Raw genomic sequence first — 26618 nt, 5'->3', positions numbered from 1 at the left:
GAGGGGAGGGGAGGGGAGGGGGGATAGTAGAGGATAGGAAAAGCAGCAGAATACAACAGACATGAGTTTATCAATATGTAAAGCAATGAAGTGTAACTGATGTGATTCTGCAAGCTGTATACGGGGTAAAATGGGAGCTCATAACCCGCTTGAATCAAAATGTGAAATATGATACATCAAGAACTATGTAATGTTTTGAACAACCAACATTAAAAAAATAAATTAAAAAAAAATCTTCTTATATTTTTATTGGAGTTGTAGAGTTGTATTACATTTAGATATTAACCTATAAATAGCTTATATTTTATTTTATTGAATTATCTTAACAAAGTATTATGTATCCTTTATATTTTTTAATTCAAATTTTCAGTAGTATTTTAACATTTTCTTGAAATAGATCTTATATTTTCATGTTAGGTTTGTTTTTAGATATTTTATCTTTTTATTAGTGGTGTCAATTTTTTATTACATTTCTATTAGATGTTATTTTAATGTACAAAAGTTATTTATGTAACCATATTTATTTGATTATCCTTAAATAATATTCTTCACTTGGTCTTTCATGAACATGGTTTGAATCAGAAGCTGTTTTCCATAAAGGATCATGTGGTAAATATTTTAGCGTTTTGTTCTCTGTTGCAAGTGATCAGCTCTGTGTAGCCTGAGAGGAGCCCTAGATAAAACATAATGAATGAGTGTAGCTGCATTCCATTAAGACTTTACTTGTGGACACTGGCATATGAATTTCATGTATCACAAAATAGTATTACTTATTTACATATTTTTCAACCATTAAAAAATATGTAAACTATTCTTAGCTCATGGGTCTTACAAGAACATGCATGGTCTAGATTTAACCCATGGGTTATATAGTTTGACACTCTCTGGAGAAAGTAAAGTTCTTCTACTATGAATATAATTCTCTGGCTTCTCCTATAGCTTTAGTTTTTGTTTTCTTACTGTTGATACTCTATTGCGTGAGGTGCATCCTGAAAATTATATCTTTATTGTCAATTGCACCCGGTAGCATTATAAATGTCCTATCTTTGTTTTACTTTGGGGGTAGAATTTTACTTTGATAACTAGGTTCATAAATACTTCTTTCTTTTGGTTTACATTTTTCTATCATACATACTCCCATCCTTTTATTTTCAACTGTTCTAAATAATTTTAGTTTACATGTTTATTTTATAGAATATAAAGTTGGATTTTCTTTTGTTATAAAACTCAACAGTATTTTTCTCATAACAGGTGATTTCAATCAATTTTAATTTATTAATATGGGAGAAATGGAATACTTGATGTTATTATTTTGTATAATTTTACAATGTATGTATATATGTTATATGTAAGTATGTATGTTTTATATGTTTCTTTGAAGAGAGGGACATTAGGAAACAAAACTCAAAAGTTGTAATGGGGGAAAATATTAAAATATTTGTCACCTCTTTGAGAAAAATTAATTATAGCAAAAACCCCTCACAAATGATAAATATTAATAAAGTAGTCCCTGATATTGACACATTAAAATATTAGGGATTCTTGCACAACTCTAAGCAAGTAAATTAGAAAAGCTATAAAATTTATAACTTTCTAGAAAACATAATTTACCTAAGTAATGGTGAAAATTTTAGACAGATCTATTACTGTGGAAAAGATAATGTCATATTAGAAATTAAAACTGAAAAATAAAGTTAATTAAGTTAAAATAAATCATAATAAACCTATTATAAGTTAGCACATTACAAATCTCTGTAATGTCTCGCTAAATAAAAGGTAGTTGAACTCCTATACCTACTTCTGTAGTCACTCTGTTGCCATATAATTTTGGCTGAAATAAGTAAAGAAAATCCAGCTGCACACAGTATGTAGTTAGAAATGAGAAGCATTTCAAAAGCCTCTTTACATGATGATGGATATTCTTTTTGGAGACCATATTAGATCTCCATCAGAGTTAGTTTCTTAAACGCAAGTGTAGACTCTGAAACCATATTAGTGAAGTTTTTGTAAAAAAATACTTTAGTCTATCTTTGAAGTTTGAGTAACTCTTTTACTCATACATTATTTTGTAACATTATATATTAGACATTTGGAAATTTTTGGTTCCTTGAGTTATGTGGAACTTCTAAATGTCAGTACATTTCCTTGGGCAATATTTAAAACTCAAAAAAAATTGAATATCACCATCATTCCAATCAGAAAAGTCTAAGTACTGGAAAATTCATGGTAGTAAATATAAGTTTTCCAAAATTCAAACTTTCCACTTGAAAACTTGAATTTTATCATTGGTAGCAAACATCGTTCATTATTTTCCTTCAAGTCATGCTTGCTTCTTTCATTTTTGAGAAAATGTTTGCCCCCCACCTAAGTCTTAAAGCACTTAGTTTGTCTTGTCAGTTATTCTTTCAAGTCAAAATGGCATTTTGTGAGGGAAAGAAGGAACGCATTCAGATTTCACCTCCAGCAGTCACTAAGTGCTTTTCCTGGAGACAGCCTTTATATTTCAGTATGCCACAGAAGTGCTTTGTATGCACGTCCCATTTATCACAAACAACATCAGCAGTGTGGATAGTTAATAACTTTCACTGCTTCATCAGTAGTATTCTTAAGTGAAACTAGCATTTTAATTAATTTATTCATTTGACATGAAGAATGCCAAGATCACTAGTACAATTAGGCGCTACCACCTCCCGAGGTTCCTGCCAAGTTACTAGTATGACTAATGTCTGCCTTTGCCCTCAGTGCAAATGGCAGCACAATTGTTCCAGGGTAAACCACTAAATTCAGAAAAACTCTTCAGCATGTTGAGTATTTTTTTTTTTGCATTATCGTGGATCATTCACATGAAAGGAGGTCCTCTTGGGATAGTTGGTGCTAATACTTTAGACATATATGAGAAAAACTTTTAAGTCCAGCCACATCTGTAAATTTGAGCCATTTGTAAGGCAAAGTATAATTCTGCAGACAAATTATGAACTGAGTCCTGAGTCTGCAACAACATCTTTAATCCAGGTGTTTTTATTATTGGAAAGTGCTGTGAGTTCTTTGGATTTTGACCTGGTGGTGATTACTGCACCCAGAACACATAGGTCTTAGACCTCAGGATGAACATTTGGCAACACCACGGGTACAATGTTTTATTAGTATCTAGGTTTTTGAGGGAATTTCTCTAGCTGAGGGAATTTCTCTAACTTACTCTACATGATACTCCACTGGCTTTTCCATTATTTGAAAAGCTGTAACAAATAATTTTTTTGGATTATTACATATGTTACATTTATAATGTTTATTTCCTTTTTCTTTAAACTGTGAGCAGTTGATTCCAGCTTGTTGGCTGCATAATAATATTAAAAAATGTGCAGGTCATCATCAAGTATACTCTGCTGTTTCTTTCTGAGATGAACACCTCTCTTTTGTCATCCGCCTCCTCCTTTTTACTCTCGAGGACAACGACTTTGGGCATGGCTCCAAACATTTTGTGGTTTAGGATTTTAGCTCTTCCCTGATTTTACTGAAAGTAGAATTTCTGTTTTTGTTACTTATTTTCTTTGTTGTTTAGGAGTGATTTCCAGGAGGAAAAGAGGTTTTGCCATTATTACATGAACATTTTCAAACTAGAAGTCACCACAAACTAGTGGTTTTTTTTTTAAAAATAAATGTTTCACTCTTTTAATATAAATACAGAAAGGAACACAAATCATGCAGATAAAAATTTCATGAACAATTTCCAAGGAAATGCCCGTCAAACCAACCCTGGATCCATAAATAGAACAAGACCAACATCCAGGAGGTCTATACCATGCCCCTCTCTGGCCTCTAGCAACCTCGCTTTCTTCTGATTTCTGACAGGCAGATTAGTTTGGCCAATTTATGAATTTTGTAAAAATGAAATAGTACAGTCCATATTCTATTGTTTGGCTATTTTTGTTCGGTGTTTTGTTTGTAAGATTATCCTCTTTGTGGATGTAATATACAGCTTATTATCCATCCTAATATTGCTGCACATTTGGGGCTGTAATGAATAATGCCTCTATGAACATACTCGTACAGGACACGGGAAACACAGATGTGTGCATTTTTATGTACATGCCAAGGAGTGGGATTCCTGGTCATGGGGTGTGCATATTTTAGTATGTAGCTCAGAAACTCTCCAAGGTATTTTTTTTAAACCCAAAACCCTATATTGAAATGAACTCCTTTCTTTACATCACTAAAGGTTATGTCCATCATAAATCAAGTGCCCACTTAACATAGGATCAGAGAAGTGGGGGACTGGGGAGGGGAGGGGAAGAGACTGAGAGAAACTCAATAAAAAGACGTTTCAACATTTAATTAATAGGCATTCATGATATAGGCACGGGAGAAGTTAGGAAGCAGTCATCACAGTCCTTGCCAAGACTAAAGGGAGAAATGATTCTTCAAGTTGAAAGGTCTTACCATTTTCAAAGCAGCATAAATAAGAAAGAACCTAGACCTGGACTCCAAATGAAATATTAAATCACCACAAATAATAAGAAGAGTTGATGGAATATATTCCAGAGGGAGGAAATTCAGGTCCACTGGAAAGGAATGAGCATTTGTTGGCATCAGGCTTCTTGCCATCAATGATTGGTGCTAGAAAGCAGGAGAGCAAGGTCCTTGAAGTTTTAGGGGAAGATGAGTTTCTAGTGAAATCATATATTTAACTAAATCTTGAGTCAAGTATGAGGGTTTTGTAAGAATGCAAATCGTTTACTTTTGGTGCACATTTATGGGTGCACATACTTGAGAATGCACCCCCAGTGTACAAAGTTGCACATGAAGAAAGGAAGCAACAGGAAGGAGGGCGGGAGGGAAGGAAAGGCAGGACCTCAGGGCTTCCAACTGTGCAGCAAACTGGAAATACATCTGCACAAAGTAGGTTGGCAAGTTTGTGAGGTCAGGAATGTCTTGAAGCAGCATGGATGGATTTGAGGCAGCAGAAAAAATAACTAAAAAGCTAGATATTATCATATTAAGAATATGGTAAAGAATACAATATTACTTTCCTCCACAAGGGAGTAAAAAAGACATCCAGAAATTATAATGGAGAATGTTCTTTAAGAATCCATGGCCCAAACATGAAGTGAATTAGAATATGACATGATTTTGAGACTGGTATGAGTAAAAACAATCGATTTGATCTTTATGCTAAGAAATTCATCCTTTGTGGGTCACAAGATTGCAGCATTTACCCTTCGTGAAAGAAATTTTGTCTTAAGGAAGTCAACAATCCTTATGAAGTTATAATAATTTTAAGTATTTATTGATTTTCAACTTAGAGGTAAAATAAGGAAGGATTCTTTATGGAGACAGAACAGATCTTCAATGTTATCAACTTTGAAAACAGGCTAGCAAGGAAAAGGAAGGGAGTAGATACTTTTAGATCACAAAGTATGACATCAAGAGATTATTTATATTTGGTGGAACTAGAAAGAGAGCTTTTAGAACAATGTTGATATATAAAAATAGGGGTACTAAATTTGGTGCTGTAAGTATAAAAATTTTGAAGTCAAAAGAGTGGTTGTGCAGGAAATATCACATACCCAGTCCTATTTTGTATTTTATTTAGAGACAGGGTCTCACTGAGTTGCCTAGCACCTTGCTTTTGCTGGGGTTGGCTTTGAACTCTCGATCTTCCTGCCTCAGCCTCCCAAACTGCTGGGATTACAGGCATGTGCCACCGCACCTCGCAGGAATTTCAGTTTTGATAATGTAAATGTATGGTGAAAATAAGCAGCTCATTAAAAGATACAACATGTCAAATTGGATTACTTTCAGAAATGCAAATATGATTTAGTATTAGAAGATCTATTAAACTAAATCACTACATTAACTGATTAGAAGAGAAAAATATTCATCCTCTCAAATAAATGCACAAAAATTTAATAAAATTCAATCATTCATGAGTCTAAAACTAGGAATTAAAGTAAATTTACTTAATTTGAAAAAGTTATAAATGAGGAAAAAACCTACTGCATTTATACTCAATATTCAAATGCGAACACTGTCCCCTTTAAAAGCAGGAGCAAAAAATATTATCACCACTTTGGTTCAAAATTGTTCTGGAATTCCTGCCTTGCACAGTATTAAAGGGAAAAGAAATTTTACAAAATAAGTAATAGGCAAGAAAAAAATCTGTCATTAGCTATGACATATTGACACAGCTAATTCCCCAAAACTACAGACAGTAAGAATCAATCGGTGTAAAATTTTATTTCTATAAATTTTAAACAGGCAATACATTTAAAAAAGATATTATATTCACTATAAAATATGTAAAACATCAAAAGATAAATCTAACAAAAGTTATACAACAAAAAATTACAAAATTTTGTTGAAAAAAATTCAGAAAACAAAGGTATATAAGAACACTCAATATTGGTAACATGCCAAGTACGTTTTCTAAAAATGATTTATAAACAATTTAGTTTTGGAGCTGGGGTTGTAGCTCAGTGGTAGAGCCCTTCCCTGGCACATGTGAGGCACTGGGTACCCTCCTCAGCACCACATAAAAATAAATAAATAAAATAAAGGTATTGTGTCCATCTACAACTAAAAAATATTTTTAAAAAATGTAGTTGCAGTAACAATTCATCAAGTTTTATTTTGTGTAATTTAACAATCTTATACTAAACTTTATATAGAAAAGCAAAAGCCAAGATTGATTAAAAAAACACCTGAAAAAGAACTACCTCATTACTTCCACTTTAAGGTAATTTGTGTACTTAGATAATATGTACTCACATATTCATAGCAGCCTTGTTCATAATAACAAAGACAAAAACAAAAAAAAATTCAGAAAGAACCCCTATGTACATCAACATTAGAATAGATAAATAAATTACAATATATTCATTTAAAGGAATAATATATGGTAATGAAAAATTGTCAATGAATTATAGCTATATTCATGATCCTGAATAAATTTTAATGGAAAAAGATAAATGCATGCAATTTCTCTCCCAAAAAAGTCCCCAAAAGATAAAATTAACAATACATTATAGGATACATAATATCCACATTTAAATGGTAAAGGACAACTGTGAGCTATACATATTTACAGAGCAAGAGAGGGAAAAAATTCAGTAAATGGTATCATATTTTAAATGTCTCTGGGACCTGTTTTTTTTAACTCATTGTATGTCTTCAAATTCTCTCTATAACCACTTGCAACATGCCCATTTTAAAGAATAGACTCAGAAAAATCAAAAGCTCAGAGAGGACCAAAGCACAGAGAGATTCAAGTTCATATTTTGCTGAGAAATACTGCTGGGATTTGAAATGAGACTCTACTCTTCTATTTTCTTCCTTATAGATCTGATTCATTCCTCCTCATAAATGAAATCAAATGAATTGACTTGAGTTGTTTGAAACTATAAAACTCCCATAAACATCTTCTGTTAGGGTCTGTAAACAAGTCAGGATGGCGCCTGGCATTTTGCCAGAGGGAGTGGTTTGTGAAGTAACGCCAGTGAGCCATTAAGTTGGAAATTCCTTATTGGTTGACTGCTGTATCTAGTTTATGTTAATTAAGATAAGCTGTGTGGAATGTATATATACCCCTCCTGTCCTACAATAAACGGCTCCTACTCCTGCTGTATCAATCTACACAAGTTGCTCGTCACCCCCCCCAGCTATTTTGCCCAGCCAGCTGGGCTGCGGCAATATTTGAGCAAGACTTTGTACATATATGTGTTTTAAGTTTTATGAGAGCCTACCAAATTGTTTTCCCCAAAGGCTGCAATCATAATTGTATCTGAATATTCTAGTTTCTTCAAATTATAACTAATATTATTATTTTCATATTTTAATGTCTATGTGAAATGGCATTTCATCCTAATTTGCATGACCTTGATTTTTAGTGAGGCTAAATTATTTTGTCATTTGGGTTTATTTTTCTATGAATTACTTGTTAAATGTGTGTGTGTGTGTGTGTGTGTGTGTGTGTGTGTATGAGAGAGAGAGAGAGAGAGAGAGAGAGACTAGCCTATTGAAATTTGATTACTGAACATTTTTCTTAGATATTTTGATATAGAGACAAATAATTCATATGTGTTCTTATTATCTTTTCTCAGTCTGTGATTTGTCAGTTAACATTGTATGTGAAATCTTTGAGACACAAAAGTTTCTTCATTGAACATATGCTCATGTGTCAGTCCTTCCCTTATAAGTTCTGCATTTTTTTCTGCATATGGTTGTTTTCAAGAAAAGTATAACATTGTATTATTTTAAAAATTTTTTTTTACTTTCAGATAACTATGAAGTTGCCTTCCAGAATTGCTGTGCAGTTTTGCACCAAAATAATGACATCTCTGACAACACAGATGCTAGAACAAAGATTCAGACCAAAGTAGAAATTACATGGGTCCTTCTCCTGCGCTACTATATACATCTACAAAGAATCAATAACATGAACAAATTGCTAGGTAGGTTTCAATGTGTTAAAAAAGAACATATTCCTTTCTGGTTCCTATTTAGGTCCTATTTGTTATTTAGAACTATGAAATTCCTCCTCCCTTCCTCCCTTCCTCCCTCCCTCCCTCCCTCCCTTCCTTCCTTCCTTCCTTCCTTCCTTCCTTCCTTCCTTCCTTCCTGTCAGGACTGCATTGAACTTGAGATCCTCCCACCTCAGCCTCCCCTCCTGAGTAGCTGAGATTATAAGCATGTATCACCATGCCTGGCTACCTGGCACGAGTAATCTCTTGTCAGAAGATAAAAATTTCAGGGGTACTTAATCTGGAATTCATGGGCCTTTCGGTAGAAAGTATTTCAATGTAATTGGTTTCCTTAGAAATTTTATATATTTTATTTCACTATGATATAGAAACATCCTGATGCTTTCCAAGAATGCTAGAGTGGTTGGTCCATGGCTCAAGATGGTTTGGAAACAGTGATCACAATGTGACAACTTATGAAATAAATAGGATAAAAGTTTGCCTTTAGAGAAACCAGTATTCCAGTATCCAGTATGAAAAAGAGAAGAAATGCATAGCTTAAGATGGGCTATTTAACCCTGTGGAGCGTTGCTGTTCTTGTTGAGTTTTCTTTTTTAAATGACTGTTTACAGAATATCTAGAAAGACTGGTAAAGTCTGCTTCCTATCAGTCCCTCTTGTGGTTTTGTAAGAATGTACATTATCATGGATTATCTGTGCCTATGGCGTCAGTGACACAGTGTTGCTGAGCACAAACAGAAAAGACAGTTTGACCCACTCTAAGGTCCAGCAGTGGGGAAGTCAGCAGGGAAAATAGGCTGAATTACAGAGTGACCGACTCAGGTATCAGGAGTTAGCAGTGGGATAAGCAAGTGCTCAGAAAGGTGTCAGGGCTAAAAATTTCATCATGATGGGGCCTAGAGCAGTGGAAGTACAGAGAGGAAGGAGGTGGACACCAGGCAGTACAGCCAGCTCTGGTGACACCCTGCCCTGCAGCAACCTAGCTAGCCTCTGATTCACCTGTGGACATGTCCCATGTCAAACACCCTCACTGCTTCTGCACTGGGTTTTCTTGGAAACTCCAGGACAGCTTGGAGGTGTCAGGCAGTCCACATACCTAGGATAACTTTCAACTAATGAGGTCGGGAATGGCTAGACAAACAGTTGGGCTTCTGTCTCTTACTGGGACTAAATCTCCTTGGTTTTTCAAGAGGTCTCAGGAGGATCGAATCCTCGTTGCCCATAGCTGTAGCCCATTCATTTACTCACCTTTATTAGCTCATGGTTCCCCCTGACCCAGTTTGCCCATTCCTCCACTTATGCTCCTTGAGATCACTTTTCAAATAAATCACCTGAACCTAAAATCTTGCTTTGGGGTCTGTTTGGGGGGAATCCCCCAAAAGACAGGTAGACAGAATACATGGTACTATTATTATTACTCAACACTGGAAGTGATATCCCATGTGCCTCTGAAATTTTCTTTCCTGCCTTTGACAAAAAAAGTAACTCCATTAGTGGATTAGCTCTAAAATCAGGAAGATGATTGGCAGTGCCTCGCTGGCGTGGGGATGATGCCTGAGAGGAGAGTTTCTGATTTGGTGATAATAGAAATGAAACCAAGCCAAGTGAGTGGAACAAGCGGCCCAGGCTTTAACTGGGGTGGGGGTTCACCTGGAGGAGAAAGGGAACAGCACTACCAGGCTGGTCCCTGGACATAAGAAATGGGGCAAGCTTTCATTCTTGTGTGGGGTTGCAGGGTGGGCCATATCCTGGGAGTTTCTCCACTGGTTATGGGTGCAGTGTCAGAAGATGTTCTTTTTCTTGTGCAAACATACTGGTTTGAGGCTGTTGCAGCTGCTGAGGGAGCAAAGTGTGTGGGCGAATGAAATCCTATAGGGCACTTTCAATCAATAGCAGGTAAAGGGCCCAGGAGGTTGCTTGACCTCTGTCCTTTTGGGGGGCTCCCAACAGTTTCATTCTCACATCTAATCTATTCTTGGAGACATTGTGGCAAAGGCACCCTGGCTTTTATGAGGCACCTTGTCTCTGTGGTCAATAGATTGCTTGGGAGAATGGGTAGGGTAGGGGAAACCCATATAATACTTTCAATGGGTAATAGACTAAGAGTTAGGGCCTTGGGAAGGCATCTATCTGCCTTTTTGTCACCTTGATGGTCCCTGACTGTCAGAGATATACAGAGCAGTGGTTAGCACACAAACCAGCAACATCAAGACATTCTGTTACCTAGCGGGAGTCTAATTCAAGTATTTTTCTTCCTTAAGCATCTGCAAAGCCAGTATCTGGAATTTCCTTGCCAGATGATACGCTTCTCACATCCCTTTACAACTCCGAACTGATTTTACGTGAAAAAGAAATGCATTTTTTTCTTAAAAAGCACTTACAGCTATATTCGTCGTCTTGTATTGATGAATTCCCAAAAGAACTTTTTCTAGGATTGGAAAAACCACATCTTGCAGAGAGAGTCCTATATGACACAATAGCCAAGGTAAGTTGTTAAAACATTAAATCTCTACGGTATTTAAAACTTCTTAGAATTCGTCCTCACAAGTCTGAAGGAAGTGCATGAACCCCTGTATTGGCACAGAGATCTCCATTTCCCTCAGAGTTTTAGGGAATGCTCATTTTTCTTTTACTATTTAGGTAGGTGAAACATACAGGCTAGATTTTCAGGACAGTTCACATTTCAAATGTTCTGTCTTCTTGTTTTCATAAACCTTGAATTTCTCTCAGACTTTTCTACATTCCTGCACAAAACATCTCTCAGGCAGCCATTTTGCCAAGAAGTGACACAAATTTCAATATCACCCCTCTCTAGTCAAAGTTTCTAATTTATACTTCATTTCTGTACCTTTGTTTTAAATATATAATAAAAATTCAGGGTGTGTACTTTTTACAGTTGTGAATGCAAATAGAAAATAGAGGTAGAAATTTTAAATAAGGTAAAAGAAGATTTTTTTACCTTTGGAAAGTTATTAAATTAGCTCGGTGGTAGATCACCTGACTAGTATGCATGAGACCCTGGGTTCAATCCCCAGTACCACAAAAGCAAAACAAAAACAACCAACCTGTTGAAAAGATATAAAAAGGGGAATATGAGTGAAGTTTTTTTAATTGACACACCTAGGGTCTTAAATAATAGTGATTTGAATATTTGAATAAGCAATCAAAATTGCTGGAATATCAGAGGCTAAAAAAGTAAAGGGTTGTGTTTAAAAATAGGAATATGTGCCTAAAATTTAGTATTCAACAAACATAATACAATACACCAGAGCAAATCGTAGTTGATATAAACAAAGGATGGAGAAGACATAGTCCCTGTACATAGTCTTGATATGGGAGAAGAGAAAGACATAAAATTAGACCAAAAAAAATTAAGTTATTTCAGAGATGCTTTTTTTTTTTTAGGAAAAAAGTGTCAGAAAGAATGTGAAAATTAAAACATGTTAGTATATAGGAGGCAAAGAATAGAGGAAAAGGACTCATCTAAGAAAGAGATGATAGAGAAATGAAGCTTGTGATCACAATGGAAAGGAAAAGATAGCTATAAAAGACAATTGTTTCAGTAAAGTTGGAAACCACCTCCACAACAATTTGATGAGCCTTTGGATATGGAAAGCAAATAAGATGGACTGGCAGAAATTATTCTGCCATTAGAACTTCTGCTCACTGGAACATGACGACACCATCAGTAGCTCTGAGGGAGGCAGGATGACCAGCAAAGTTCTACAAAGTTCTGCTTTGTAGACTCAGTTTGAGATTCAAGCAGAAAAACCCAAGTGGACATGACATTTCTATTACATATTTGTAAAATGAACAAATTGATTTACTTTTGCAGAATACTTTCAAAACCAGAAAAATTCTTCTTTATTTCGAACTCTTTCTACTTCAACTTTCACCATCTAGCTCTTTAAAAAAAAAAAAAACCAAAAACATGCTTTTAGTTGTCCATGGACCTTTATTTTATCTGTTTATTTATATGTGGTGCTGAGAATCAAACCCAGTGCCTCATACATGTTAGGCAAGTGCTATACCACTGAGCCAGAACCCCAGCCCCCACCTAACTCTTTATGTTTACAATTATAGACTTTCCTATACCAGACATGTCTATGTTTCTGATGCAAACTGTCCCGGAGCAGTGATCTGAAAAATTTGGCTCATTCCAGAGTGAGAGCCTTCGTTCATTTTATTCTACTACAATATAGCAACCTTACGTTTTGGGTAGATAATAATAAAAAGTTTTAAAAATCATTCTTTTGGTCATTCCTGCCCTTCTACTCAAGAGAGTCAGATGATTTAGTTAATAAGTTGTGAGTTGAAGAAAGTTGTGGTAAAACTCTTTAAGGAATTTTTAAGAATTCAGTTAAAGAAGTGATTCCCAAGGGATTATGGAGTTGTCCCCAGAGCAATGTCTTGGGATCACATGGGAAGATTTTCCAAAGGACTTTCCTGTCCTTCCTGGATTCTAGACTTTTGTGCCATGCTTGATACTCAGCACCCACCTTCTTGCCCAGATTCTAAATCATTTGACAAATAAGAGAAAAGAATAAGATGGATCAAGACTTAAAAATACCTACCTTATGGTCATGAAGTTGACATTATAGGATGAAGTTTATATACTACTGGTGAATTCATTACTTCCAAGTAATGAATACCAAAGTAGGAAGATTTATCCATCCAGTCATATATTATTGGGTGATTATAGGCCATTTCGTGTGGACACAGGCCCCTCAAAAATCTGTTGTATGAAGGAACAGAGAGTGTTCACTCCCAGTAAAGATTCACTTTTCCTAAATTACCAATCAAATAAATATCCCCTAGGGAGAGGAGTGAGTGAGGAAGTAGACAGGCTGGGAATCTAATGTTGATGTCTCTACCCCCACCCCACCCAAAAGGAAGGAATCAGTGGATGTGGGATGAAATTGTTTCCATCTATGTAACACCAGATTCCCATTCTGAACCCACATCCCCTTCCCCGGGAACTGAGGTTCTCTTTGAGGATTGCTGCGATATTTCCCAGACACCTCTGTTGTTTTAAAGTAGGGGACAGAGAATAGGGAAGGCTATGAAAGTAGTTTTAATGGATCTGTTCTTGTGGTTATTGAAGAAAACTTTGGAAACTAATATGTGTGACTTCTTCATATGTGCTCTGAAAGGAGCTCTGCAAGGTATTTTAGCATTAAGGGCAACTTACTATTACCCGGTTCCCAAGGATGATGCTCCAAAGGTACGACTTTGAATATCTTGTAAATACATGAGACATTTCTAATGGCAACAGTGTTATCAAAGAGTGTTCACCCTGTTTGCTCTTTTTTGATATAATTAGTGTAACACTCTCCCAGGATAATCAGCTCTAGAGATCACTGTCACTTGCCTGACAGGTGCGAGGTACCTAATCATGTGTTTGTTTCACTAGGGTAGACAGCTAACGAGCATAAAGCCTTTTTGGATTTTTTTTTATATGAATGCCAAGCTTGGCTGATTTTTATAATAACATTTTTGAGGCTTTAATCACTCACGAGGCTATTTCAATCAAACTCTTCCCACAATTTGATACTTCAACCTGCTTTTCTTGCAAGAAGTAGATGCCTTTTCCCAAACAATCATTGCTATGTGTTGTGCTCATCAGTTGTGTGAATCTCCATGTCGTGATGTCTATTGGAGCTTTGTGAGGGGAAAACAAAGCCAAGCCAATTTCATTGAAAATTCCACTAAAAAGACCTGTTTAGAACTGTACATGATACTGAGCTACTTATGCTAATGCTATGTGTGCCAGCAACAGTCTGTACAAGGTCAAATATATGACTAGTGCAAAGCAGTTCGTAGTTTATAGGACTGTGGCAACCTAGGGTTCACTAGGTAGGTCCGTCCTTTCATTCTTTTCAAAGAACAGAGAAAGCATATAAAAAGTACTTAGTGTATAAGTCTTCAATTGGCTTATATAATCAATCACATTAATTATATAAGATATTACAGTACTTTAAAGATAATGGAAACCTATATACCTGTTTTGATATTGACTTCTATTACAATTTCCTGTTATTAGCCCATCATGGTACAAGATACTGCATATATCAAAGTAAAGGTATTTGGTTCTTATTCTTTTATACTTAGCTAGTGATGAAATATGAATTATTTGCTCAAATCATTGTCAGAATCTCTGAGAGTTACTCAGTTATGGGAAAATGGGAGAAATTATTTTTTTGAATTATTTACCTGTTTTGTTTGTTTGTTTCTTTTGTTTTGTTTTTGTGAATTGTCTGACATGGCATTAGTCTTAATTATGCAACTTTGAGGGTCTATTTAACCCTCACAATCTTGCTTATTTTTTAATGTTGGTTATGCTTTAAAGTATCATAGCTTTTATGATAGCCTGTAGACATTTTTGAAAAGTTTTCACACTTAATATTACCTTGCAGTCAAAACATCTTTTTTCTTTTATCAGTAGGCAACTTGAAAGGTCACTGTCTTTCTCTTTTTATTTTATTTTGAGGACTTGCATTGTATCCTGAATAGGTTAAGAAATAATGGGAAGGACAAAACCTTATAGAAACACCAAGCATTTGTTTCTGGCACTGACATGTTCCACTCAGTCCTCAAACCTTTGATGTCAGAAATAGGGCAACGGAGGCATTGCTTCTCAGCTACTGTGCTGTGATCCTGGGAATGACATGAAGTCGATCTTGAAAATGGTTTTCCCTCCATTGTTGGTCCTTTTTATACTGAAGATACTGTTAGCACTGTTATTATCTCTCTGGCTAGCCTGTCTTTTTGTTGATACACAGCCACCATGCTTTGTTTTCTTAGCTGCCTTGGACAATTAAATAATTTATGAATTTGCATTCTACACACTGAGATTTCTTGAAGACTCTTGACTTAATGACCAATTTCTATAAAAGAATTTGGGCCCAGATTCACCAAAGACTTGAACTTATAAATCAGCTACATTCATTGAAAGAGGGAATGAGGGCCATGAGTTTTCACCTTTCAGAGCAAAAATTGTGTCTTGTTTTGTATATGGCACTGTGACTGGAAAATAGATAATAAATTATAGCCACACTCTCAGTGTATTCACCAATGAATAAACCAAAGACAATATAGAAGATGTTTCTTAGAAACAGTGATGAACTTGAGAAGGTGGCATGGGTATTTTCCCCTCCAGATCATTCCTCTCAAAATTCACTAAGTGGAAGAAATTTGTCAAGTCTGCTGGGTTTTAAAGCATATTTTTATTATAGCAGAATCTATAGTGATCTAGAGATAGTTTAAAGATTACCTTTGTAAAACAAGATGAGAAAATTCTCAGAATTTTCCAATACGATCAATTAATTTTCTTTAAATATTGAATGAATTCACTATAAGCAGTTAAACTAACATGAATTTTGTTGTTGTCGTTGTTGTTCCCTAGATATATCATGACAGTTCCCTGCAGTCTATCTTTTCTTCAAAACTTCTTTCCAGTACATCTTCTGTGGACGTTACGTCATCAGAAATGGTAGTTCCAACTGTAAACAAAGAACTTTGCTTTCAGTGGTACATTCCTCCCCTGGAAAGACCTCCAAAGGAAGGAGAACCTATGGTATGTAATATAATGACAAAGCTAAGTCTTCTGCTTAGATATAAAGTTTAACCAGACCATTTCAACTTAAACAGCAGCAAGTGTCAGTCCCTGAACTATTGGCAATTGAATAGTGGTTAAGATTCTAGGAGATTCTTGAAAATGGGTCAAGCTTTTAAAAATGGAACAGTTGGTCAATATAGCCTTTTGCAGGGGAACCTTCCACTATAGAATTCCTTTGATTGCTACTTTTTCTAAGAAGAGCCTCAGGCTTTTTCCCATAAGATGTTTGCCATATACTTTTCCCCTGTTCAGCATTTTTATTTGCTTTTCTCCATCCGTATTGGTCTTCTATTGCACTTCCCAGAGCACCAGTGTTGTCCCCTCTAGCTGTGCCTCTGGTAGCTCCTGCAGCTCCTGACTCATATGACCTCTGTCAAATCCTAAGGCCTCCTGGGCCTCTCTCTCTTCTCACACTGGCCCCTTCATCCTGCTTCCTTAGGCTGGAAACCTGCTACTAACTCTCAGCCAATTATATATTTCTTTTTATACAGATGAAAAGAGAAACTTTAAAGTATCATTTCCCAGATTTATTTGAAGTTATTTCCTAATTTTTAAAATTCAGTTATCCCTCAGTATCTTCTGGGGATTGGTTCTAGGATTCTCTAAGGATATCAAAATCCACAGATGCGCAAGTCTCTCATGAAATTTTGTTGCATTGGCATATAACCTATTTATGTTCTTCCCTGTATTTTAGATCACCTCTAGTTTACTTATAATACCTAATACAATGTAAATGATATAAAAATAGTTATTATACTGTGTTGTTTAGGGAATAATGACAAGAAAAGATGAAATCTGTGAAATTCAGTTTGGATACAATTTTTTTTTCCCTAAATACTTTCAACCTGTGAATGCAGAAGTGGATATGGAGAACAGTGTGTGCTGTCCTTCCCACCCCACAGAGGCCTGTCCTGGACAGATATTCCATATATGTTTTAAAAATAATGAACAATGAATCTATAATATCTTTTAGATAAATTTACTAAAGCAGTTTCCAAATTGTGGTTCCAAAAAGACTAATAGCTCAAGGAATCAATATACTGGCTCATGAGTAGCATAAAGAAAATGAAACACAAGGAAAAACATATCAGAATGCCTCACATACGGTAGGTAAAAAATATTGTATTCTGAATATTTTGCTTCATAATCTATGTTTTAAAAATAAAATTTCATCGTAAGTCAGAATTTATTTACTTGCTATCAAAAAAGCCAGGAAAAAGAAGGGTTACCTAGTTGAGAAACAGAATGTTTACCTAAGCAACAAGTTTAAAAGAATAAGAAATAGGGCATGAAGTCCATTTCATAAGGTCAGAAAAACATCACGGACTGTGGTGCGCCAGCCACGGGAGCATGAGTACGCGAGTGGACGGGCTGAGGTTGCCTCTCTGTTTGCGCTGGTGACGTCTGTGTCCTTTTCACTCCCTCTGCTGATGATCCTCTCAGCACCTGAGATGGGTGTGGCCTTCCAAGATGTCAGTCAATCTGCTGATCATAAGACATCATGACTCAACCTCCTGAAACCTGACCCCCCTCATTGGGGTGGAACTTTCTCCAGTGTCTTCCCCTCAATTAAAAGGGGCTTCAGGACATCCTCCCTCTCTTTTTTTCTGCCTCCCTTGTGGGAGCTGGAGCAGAGGGGCCGTCTCTAAAGAATCCCAAGAAAAAGGTATTTTCTCTGTCTCGGTGTAGTTATTTCATGCCAACCCAAATTCACCTGCAGTGACCGGGAATGAATTTGTTGCGTGCCACGGCAATGTACATCTCAGGCAAGGGCAGGATGGGCTATGACGTCCGCATGCTGCTTTCAGAAACAATGTGGAAGAGTCAAATGTAAAGACTACATCTGCATATAATTAGATAAGCAAGGTTTGCCCTCAATAATCAAGTTTGAAAATTAGCAAGAGCGCACAAACTGGGGTCAAACATAGATGAGAAGCCAGGTTCCAACAAATTCTAGTTTAAACAGTGATTTTTGCAAGCCACAAGAAAAGATGCAGAATATTCTGTGTTCCCATCTCTTAGTTTGGATACATTTTCCCTTGCTTAACAGAAAGTATGTATGAATTGTTCATAATGGAAGATAGTTGCTGTCATAAAATTCAGGAAAAAAAATTGAAAAATGTTGGCTTAGAGGAACTAGATCTTCTCAGACACCAAATCCTATTTTGGGAAGAATACTGAATGAAATTTATTGGATGATATAAATATGGGTGTATTTGTGCATTCATCTACTCATCGTTTTAGGACCTCAGTGTAGTGTTTGGTGTTGAATAACTGGTTGAAGCTCATGAGGCTCACAAGATGATAATACTAGTGAGAACTTGAACAGAGTGTACTATGTTCTGGAATCTTCACTCTGTGAAGCCCATGACATCATTAAGCCCTTGTCTTTCTCTGTCCCCCCTGTTTCACTTAACATTGTCCTCCAGGTTCATCCACATTATCACCAATGACAGAATTTTATTCTTTGTTTTTTTATTGCTGAATTGTATTCTCTTATGAATATATTTCTTTACCCATTCACCTGTTTGATGGACACTTGGTTGTGTCCATATCTCGGCTATTGTGAACATTGCTGTGGTAAGTATTAGAGAGTAGATATCTCTTTGACATACTGATTTTATTTCCTTTAGAAATGTGCCCAGCAGTGAGATCCTAGGTCTTCATATGTGATGCTGGAAGTTCCCGGCTCTTTCTTCTATTCCCTGTGTATTGGGATTCCACAGTGTGCTTTGACTTAGGTCTTCAATCCATTCTGCTGGATTTTTAGGATGCCCTTTTCAATCTGGAAAGTAGTGTACTTCAGTTCATAGAGATTTTTTTCTTTGACGATTTCCTTGCCTCTGATGTCTCTGTGTCTTCTTGACTATTGAACCTATTGGACCAAGTATTTAGTTTGCTAATCTTTTCTCCCCTATTATCTATGATTTCAAATTTAGGTTTCACTTTGGAGGAGATGAGGTTCAAGTTTATGTTTCAAATATTTTACTGATTATTTAGTTGTTATGTTAATTTTTTAATTTTTAAAGTGCTTACTTGTTTTCCAGTGGTTCTATTTTAATAGCATGTGTTCCTACTTCATGGACGCAGGTCTGTCCTTTTCCCTGCAGGTACTAATTACGGTTCCATTGAAGCTTTCTTCTGCTCTCTGTGTTGTATCTGATCCTTCCAGTTCCTTTCCTCTGTTGGTTTTGGCATCTGCCTTTCATTTCCTGCTCTGAACTCTTGACTGACTGTAGGTGTTTGAAGTGAGGCACTGAGGAGCGTCTGGGGTCAGGCTTCCTGATTTATGGGCCTCATTGGAGGATATCTGCAGATGGAGCCAGCAGTTTCACTTAAGTTTGCAGAAATGTCAGCATCTGTGGGTCTTTTCTCTTTAACTGGTCAATTTCCCCCACAGAGAATTTTCTTGGACACCTGCTTTGTTACCTACATTCTGGGAAGAGGCTGTGATGGAGTAAGGGGATATCGTGCATTCGGAATACATTAATTCCAATATTTTCACTCCAGCACCTAACCCCTGCCCCAATGTCCCTGAGCATAGATCCTCATGACTTAATATCAGCAGAGAGCAAAATGGAAGAATTTCATCCAAGAGAGAGGTGGCAAGGGGATGGGGGATCTCCTGGCTCTGTGGGCTCTGAGAAGGGCGGGGAAGCATTTGTCCAATGCTCCTGTTTGCAGTCCTACCCACTCCTGCCTTCTAAGGTGCCTACACCTCCAGTCCAGGAGCCTTTTCAGTTTTAGGTCATGCTTCCTGTTGGCAATTCCTCAAGTCACTTAAGACACAGCTTTTCCTCTCTGCTGAGTTTTCCAAGTGTTTTCTTCCATCAGAATGCTGCTAACATTGTCTGTTTCGCCTCCTCTCTTCTTCTTTCTGTCCTTGGTGCTTAAAAAAATTCCCTTTACTCTTATTTTAGTTTGTTTTTTCAAGGAAGCAGAGATAAATAACATTGTGCTTAATTAGTCAGTTTTGATATCCAGGCTTGGGCTTTAACTTTATTATATCTAAAATGAGGGAATTTGGCCAGATCATCTCTATGGTTCTGTGAATCTCAAATTCTATGACTCCATGCCATATTGTATGGGCCTTACTCTAAAAATTATCAGAATGCAAACAACAGAGAAATTACTAGAATGCGAGTAATTAAGAGAAGTCTCATCTTAGAGGTGGGTCCTGGAAAGTTGTGAGTGGGTTGAATGAATGGAGAGGAGAGGAGGGGAACATCATAGGTCCACACTGAGGAGTAAGAAGAAATCAAATGGAGATCCACCAGGTTCTGGTGTAGTATTACTACAGCGGGCCTTCAAATGCTGAAATTTAAACTTACAGTATGAAATGTCACTTTTCAAAAATAATTTACTATTCCAAATAGTATTCTTTTTCATCTATGACCTGTGTACAGTTCTTGTTCATATCATTTCTCTGAACTAAATTTTGGGGAAAAATCCTCTTTTTGCTTTTCTAAAGAAAAACTTTTTAAAGTGATGTGACATTACTTTGAGGGCTGATGCTGAATTTATTGAGGCAAAGTATAACTTTGATGTTACTTTTTAAAAATATTTTTTTAGCTGTAGTTGTACATAATACCTTTATTTTATTTATTTACTTTTAAGTGGTGCTGACAATCGAACCCAGCGCCTCACATGTGCTAGGTGGGACTCTATTGCTAAGCCACAACCCCAGCCCCTGATGTTGCTTTTGATGTCATTGTATCATATTATTTTTCTTACAGGTTTTATTATTGTGTGCATACAACACAAAGCTCTTGAAGAGTTCAGATATTAAACTTTCCAGTTGTGGCAACATATTTGTTGACTCTTTCTGGATTCCACTGAACAGGCAAGTAAACCCAGATCATGTTCAATTCTCTGAATCCTCTTTGCTGATATTTCTCTTTAAGTATAGGCTGTTTCAGTAATGTACAATGCGAAGCATTGAAGACCTTTCACAAGAAATTTTTGGGAGAATCTTTTATGTTGAGGAGTACTATATTTCAGTGGTTTGTTCAAATGCCAGTTGTACCCCTTACTGCCAGCACAATCCTAAACAACTTACCTAACCTCTCTGTGCCTCAGTTTTCTCACCAGAAAAATGGAAACAAAACTAATAATAACAACACCTTGGGCATTTGGGGGAACGACAGTTCATGACACTTCAGAGATGGCCAAGCACAAGGACATTGTCTGTGCTGTATTTTGCCTATAACTTTGATGTGTTTAGAAAATAACTGTGTTACAGCCCCACCAGCTCCCTGATCTCACATTTCCCTCTAAACTCAGTACCATTTTATATTGTTCAAAATCTATGCTTCAGCCACATGGATTCTTCTTCATCAAATAGGAATGATCTCTGATATTTTTTGTGCTTGCTTTCTCTCTTCTTCTATTCCATTTTAATACATTTTTGTTTCTTAATTCTTAAAAAGGTTTTCATTACTTAGCTAGTTTATTTTTAACTCTGTTATTCAAAGTTCGGTGACCTCAGCCCCTGTTCCTCCAGTGCAAGCTGGGAGTGATACTATCTGCTCTGCCTAGCTTTTGCACTATTGATAGGCTCAAGCCAGATGAAGGATGATCATGTTTTGGGAAGCTGAGAACACTAGTACCCATGCCTGCCAGGGTCAGCTCTGTGCCTAGCCAGGCATTAAGCCAGAGCTTGCTGAACAGAGAACTGCTGCTTCTCTGTCTCTCCCTGGAGTCCTGTTCCTGCTCCATGGTTTTCATTTTGAAGAACCTCTTGGTCTCCCCATGAAAGAGAATAAAACAAGAGTTGTTTTAAGACTGGCAGGCTTTCAATTTCCTTCCTTCCTTCCTTCCTTCCTTCCTTCCTTCCTTCCTTCCTTCCTTCCTTCCTTCCTTCCTTCCTCCTTCCCTCCCTCCCTCCCTTTATGTGAGTTTATTGAAAACACTATTTTTTTCTTTGTTGTTGTGAGAAAAACACCACCAATTTTAAAATATTTTTTCCTTTCTTTCTTTGTTTCTTCCAGAATGGCAGAAAACCTAGGCACAGGTCAAATACCAGCATTACTAAGCATCAAAATTAGGAAATTTTGCACTTCTTACAAATCCAAGAACATTGTAAGATTTTTTTTTTTCAGATAAAAATACAATTTCTGTAGAGGAGAAAGTCATCAAACTCATAGGTGGCTTTTTATTTGTTCTAAAATATCCTTAATTTCAGTGTGTTTGTGGTCAATAGTAGGGTTGCCAAAATAGGTACAAACCTCTGTCACTGAGGCCATCACACAGGATGGTGCCTGATGATCTTTCATCTCACCTGTCCTTTGCTGGAACTCTGAAAATAGACTGTTCCTCTCTCTCTGAGGCTAGTATTCCTTCTGTTCTGATGAGGGTCAAGATAGGACTTATCCATCCTTTGTCAGGCAAAGTAGCAGTAAATTAGGCTCAAAACAAATGGGCCAAAGAATATTCTTGTTTTGTTGCCCATCTTCCCATCTCCTATTTAAGTTCTCATAAAGAAAAAGTATTTTAAAATTGGTGGTGTTTTTCTTACAACAACAAAGAAAAAATAGTGTTTTCAATAAACTCACATAAAGGTTGCTGTGTAGTTCTCAGTGATGATTATGCTGTTGTGACCAAGAACAAGTTCTCTGTGCACTGTCTCTGCCTTTATCTTCCTGCCATCCATCTTTCTACTTCCTGCTGGGTCCTGACCTTCAGTATAGCTAAGCAACAAAATTAGGAAGTTTGGCTCAAACATTTTTTTTTTCAGAGCTGAAACAATCCAGCTTGACAGGCAAGCACTCTACCATTGAGCTACACCCAGACTTATGCTATTTTTGGAAGAGAAATAAGAATTCTTTCTCTAGGTATTAGAATGAAGAATGGTGTTTTAGAGTATTATTTTTCCTTTATGTGTTTTTTTTATGGTTAAGAATACATAGTTACTTATTTTCTCCTCACAAAAGCCCTAAGAGTTAGATAAAGTAGATTTTATTATTTTCATTTTGCAGTAGATGGACTCTTAGGGTCGGAGAGGTTAAGTGACCTACTTGAGGTCCTGTGGCTGGTGTGTGATGGAACCAAGTGGAACTCACCAAGTCCCAGAAGTCCTAGTTCTGTTCCCTTTCCAGTGTATCAGGCAGCGTTTCCAGAATTATTGGAGATGACCCTTTTTTTAATGGGAAAATTTTTCAAACAAACTTTTAACAACAGTGTTATATTTTAATTCTTGCCTTTCTAATAGAAAAGTTTATAAAACATTCTGTATAAATGAAAATCTTCATAGATAATTAAAGTTACTTTAAAAACTCTTTTTTATTGTTGAGAACCATCATTAGGGTAATCAAGTATTATTACACCTTCCTGCAGATGAGAGTGCTGTGGAGACTGGAGAATTGACATTCTTGTGTGTACTCTTGCTTTCTGGATTATTGGTTTCCATAGTAATTTGTCTTCATCTTCAGATCACAAATGCATGCACATTCTTGCTGTGTCTGTGGTGTAGAGGACGCCGGGGGCCACGCAGGTCACTGTTTGCCTTATTAAGCTGCAAGCCTACTTCCTTCAGCCTCCCCTCCTCTGTCCACCTTTGCTCTCAGAGCATCCTCTATTCACTGGTCCAGGGCCCCTGGAGTTTTCCATATTCATCATCACCGCCACTGTGTTCTCTACCTCCTCTTTGGTTCTTGCTTTTCCTTCTTTCTTGATTTTTCTTCCCTCTCCCCCACCCACATTCTGTGTGCGCACACACACACACACACACACACACACACACACACACAGATGTGTACAGTACTCTGAAGAGTTGTGAGCTCATCCATTGGCCTTTTCAAGTCATTGCCAACTTGTCATTACTGTTATACCTTCAGGTCAGCTAACCTAACATAGCCTGGCATTAAGATTTATTTAGGAATAAATCTTTTGTTTATTGCCCATGTAGATATTTATTCTCTTTTTTTCACCTTTAGGAATAATTTGGGTGTGTACCTTTTTCTCATTGTGCCCTTGATGTTTTGTAATATGTATCAACCTGAGTACGTAGGTAGACCATGAACATTGTGAGAGTTAGGGAGTGTCTCTGCTCATGTTGCTTGAATGAAGGAGTGATGGAATAATGTCTGGGGATGTTAGAAATCTAGCTGTTAAATAAATAAGGGCCTTCTTTATACATTTTATTGGTTCAAAAATTAAAAATGCCTTTCTTTTCAAATAAAATACTCATATGTTTGTCATTTTTAGGGTTATTTCAGTTCATGAGAAACTTTCTAATCTTGCACAAATAGCTGAACTATCATTGCCAGCAACTCCTGAAAATACTGCAAATGAGGATATATATAAAATGGATGAAACAGAAGAGAAACCAATTGGTAAAGATATAGAAGTAAGTTATTAAACCATAGAAAGAAGCATTTTTGTTGCAGGATGGGTGTCATTATGCATAATTATTTAAGTTATATTTTAATTTGTCAGAACAGAACTATGTAACTAAACTTGAACTTGAGATTCTTCTGCCCTCTGTTTTCTTTACTGCTAGTACCAGATGTGACCCAACTTTTTGCCACTGTTTCCTTCAGAGCTCTTCTAAGCATACTGATTACAAGAATATTGATAGCGAATGAAAGAAGCCCATCCAGAGACTGTTTAGATATGACTATGAATCCCAAGAGACAATGCTTTCTAGCTTTTTTCATTCTGTTATTTAAATATTTATATCCCCAAGTGTGTGAATAAGAACTAGAAAGTACAGAGAAGCATATATGCTTTCAGACATTTTTTATGCACATGTTTTTTTTTTTTCACCAAAGAAGTGGTAGAGGGGTGATTAATCCCTTGATAATCTGAGTGTTTTCTGTGCTGACCAGTGTTTGTTCCGGAGGAGGGGATCATTTCTTCTCTCCCCCTCTTGAGTTCTGAAATGGGGCACAAGATATGGATATATGGAGATTCAAAATATCAATGTCATTACTGATAAAGCTGATTAACAAACGTGTCTTTCAATCTGTGGTCAAATGAGCTTATCAATATTTTACTACCAAATTATCCAGACTTGCCCACCTATGCACAGTCACCTAGCACATACGTGTAACCACACGGTCTTCCCCTCCCCCCTCAGCTCCCTACCAAGCTTACTGCACGTGGGAACAGAAAATAATATTCCTGCAGGTAGCGTGCTCCCACATACATAAAGAAAGATTGCCCAGAAGAGGTTGAGTCTACCATGCTCTGTTGGTGACTCACCCATCAGTTAAATCATTCCTGTCTCCTGAGGAAAATTAGTAATGGCCCCAAAGCAATTGAAGTATTCCTTCTTCTTTCAGAGTGGGATGGAAATCCTTTATTCTCTAGGGAGTAAGGGTAGAGAACACATATTGTAATCTAATCATTGGTTCTTTAAATTTCTATTTGCATATTAATTTAATTTCTCAAGATATATACTTTGTAGTGAATGTAGACTTTTTTTTAAGAAGACAAAATAGATCTAAAGGACCTAAAACAAAAAGGAGTGATCTCCTATCCATCTTCTCCTTGCTTCACCATCCTGCTCTGCAAAGACAATTTTTAGCTCTTTAAGCTGTCTCTTTTATTTGTTTCCAAATCTATAAATAATATGCAGTGTCACTTATGAGCAGTGAGTTGCCTGCTCCATGTCTCCACATGTCAGCATCGAGGCTGGCGACATACCATCATGTGCAACATCGCAGTCACCGAGGCAGGAGGGAAGAAAGGGGGCAAGTCATATTGGCTCTGAGTTTCCGTCATGTCGCTTCCACTAACATTTTGTTTGCCAAGTAAGTCACATGTGAAACCAACAATCCCTCTACCAGCATGGAAGTCTGACAGTCGGAAATACTGCTGAGTAGCACTAATGACAAACACAAAAACGGTTCTTCAGGTGTCAAGTTTTTGGATATCATCTATTGATTTTCTGTTATATACAGATTTAGCTAATTATGTTCTCCCAAATTTCCTTTTCCCTTCCCATCTTAATATAGTCAAATCACAAAATTTAGTTGATATTAGTGTTGATTATGATCCTGTAATAATGTTCACAGCTGAGTCAGATTAGCATGCTGTGTTTTCTTTTCCTTTCTTGACTTGGCTTTTATATTTCATTTACATGAGTTTTCTTGTGTTTATCCATAAATTTTTCTCAGGGGTTCATACTGATCATATGATGTCCTGATCCCATTTTCCTCCTGGAACCTTCCATCCTCTCTGTCCAGTTGAAGGCTGGCTGCTCTCAGTGCCAGCTGTGACTTTGATTCTGAACCTCTCTTTGCTGCTTTCCTGGTTGAGTACCCAACAATTTGGGTCTCATCCCTCTTTTTTTTTTTTTTTTAATCTGAAAGATTTTAGGATTTTCCCTTTATTTTGGGTCTTGTACAACTTTTCTTAAGTAATTTTTGGTTAGGTTAATATTTCATTGGTTACCAGTAACAAAACATTTTTAATTCTTAAAAAATATTCTTGATGTGGCTCTTTGTTTTCTTATGTATCTATCCATGTACTTTTATTATGCGAAGGCATAAAAGTTGGCAACTTTCTCAATTTTCAGAG

The 26618-nt window shown here is 36.6% G+C and overlaps 1 protein-coding gene across 1 annotated transcript in view; it reads left to right on the top strand.

Moving 5' to 3' along the window:
* Cfap54 (cilia and flagella associated protein 54) overlaps nucleotides 1-26618 on the top strand; it is a 311291-nt gene that overhangs the window by 233656 nt on the left and 51017 nt on the right. Inside the window, exons 62-66 of the mRNA XM_077799225.1 lie at nucleotides 8274-8447; nucleotides 10738-10961; nucleotides 15882-16052; nucleotides 20831-20937; nucleotides 24300-24441. Coding sequence (XP_077655351.1) covers nucleotides 8274-8447; nucleotides 10738-10961; nucleotides 15882-16052; nucleotides 20831-20937; nucleotides 24300-24441 — 818 coding nt within the window. The remainder of the gene's footprint in view (nucleotides 1-8273; nucleotides 8448-10737; nucleotides 10962-15881; nucleotides 16053-20830; nucleotides 20938-24299; nucleotides 24442-26618) is intronic.

The sequence above is a fragment of the Urocitellus parryii genome, chromosome 5 (genome assembly GCF_045843805.1).
Source record: "Urocitellus parryii isolate mUroPar1 chromosome 5, mUroPar1.hap1, whole genome shotgun sequence".
Classification (NCBI taxonomy): domain Eukaryota; kingdom Metazoa; phylum Chordata; class Mammalia; order Rodentia; family Sciuridae; genus Urocitellus; species Urocitellus parryii.
This window is presented reverse-complemented; position numbering and strand designations above follow the sequence as displayed.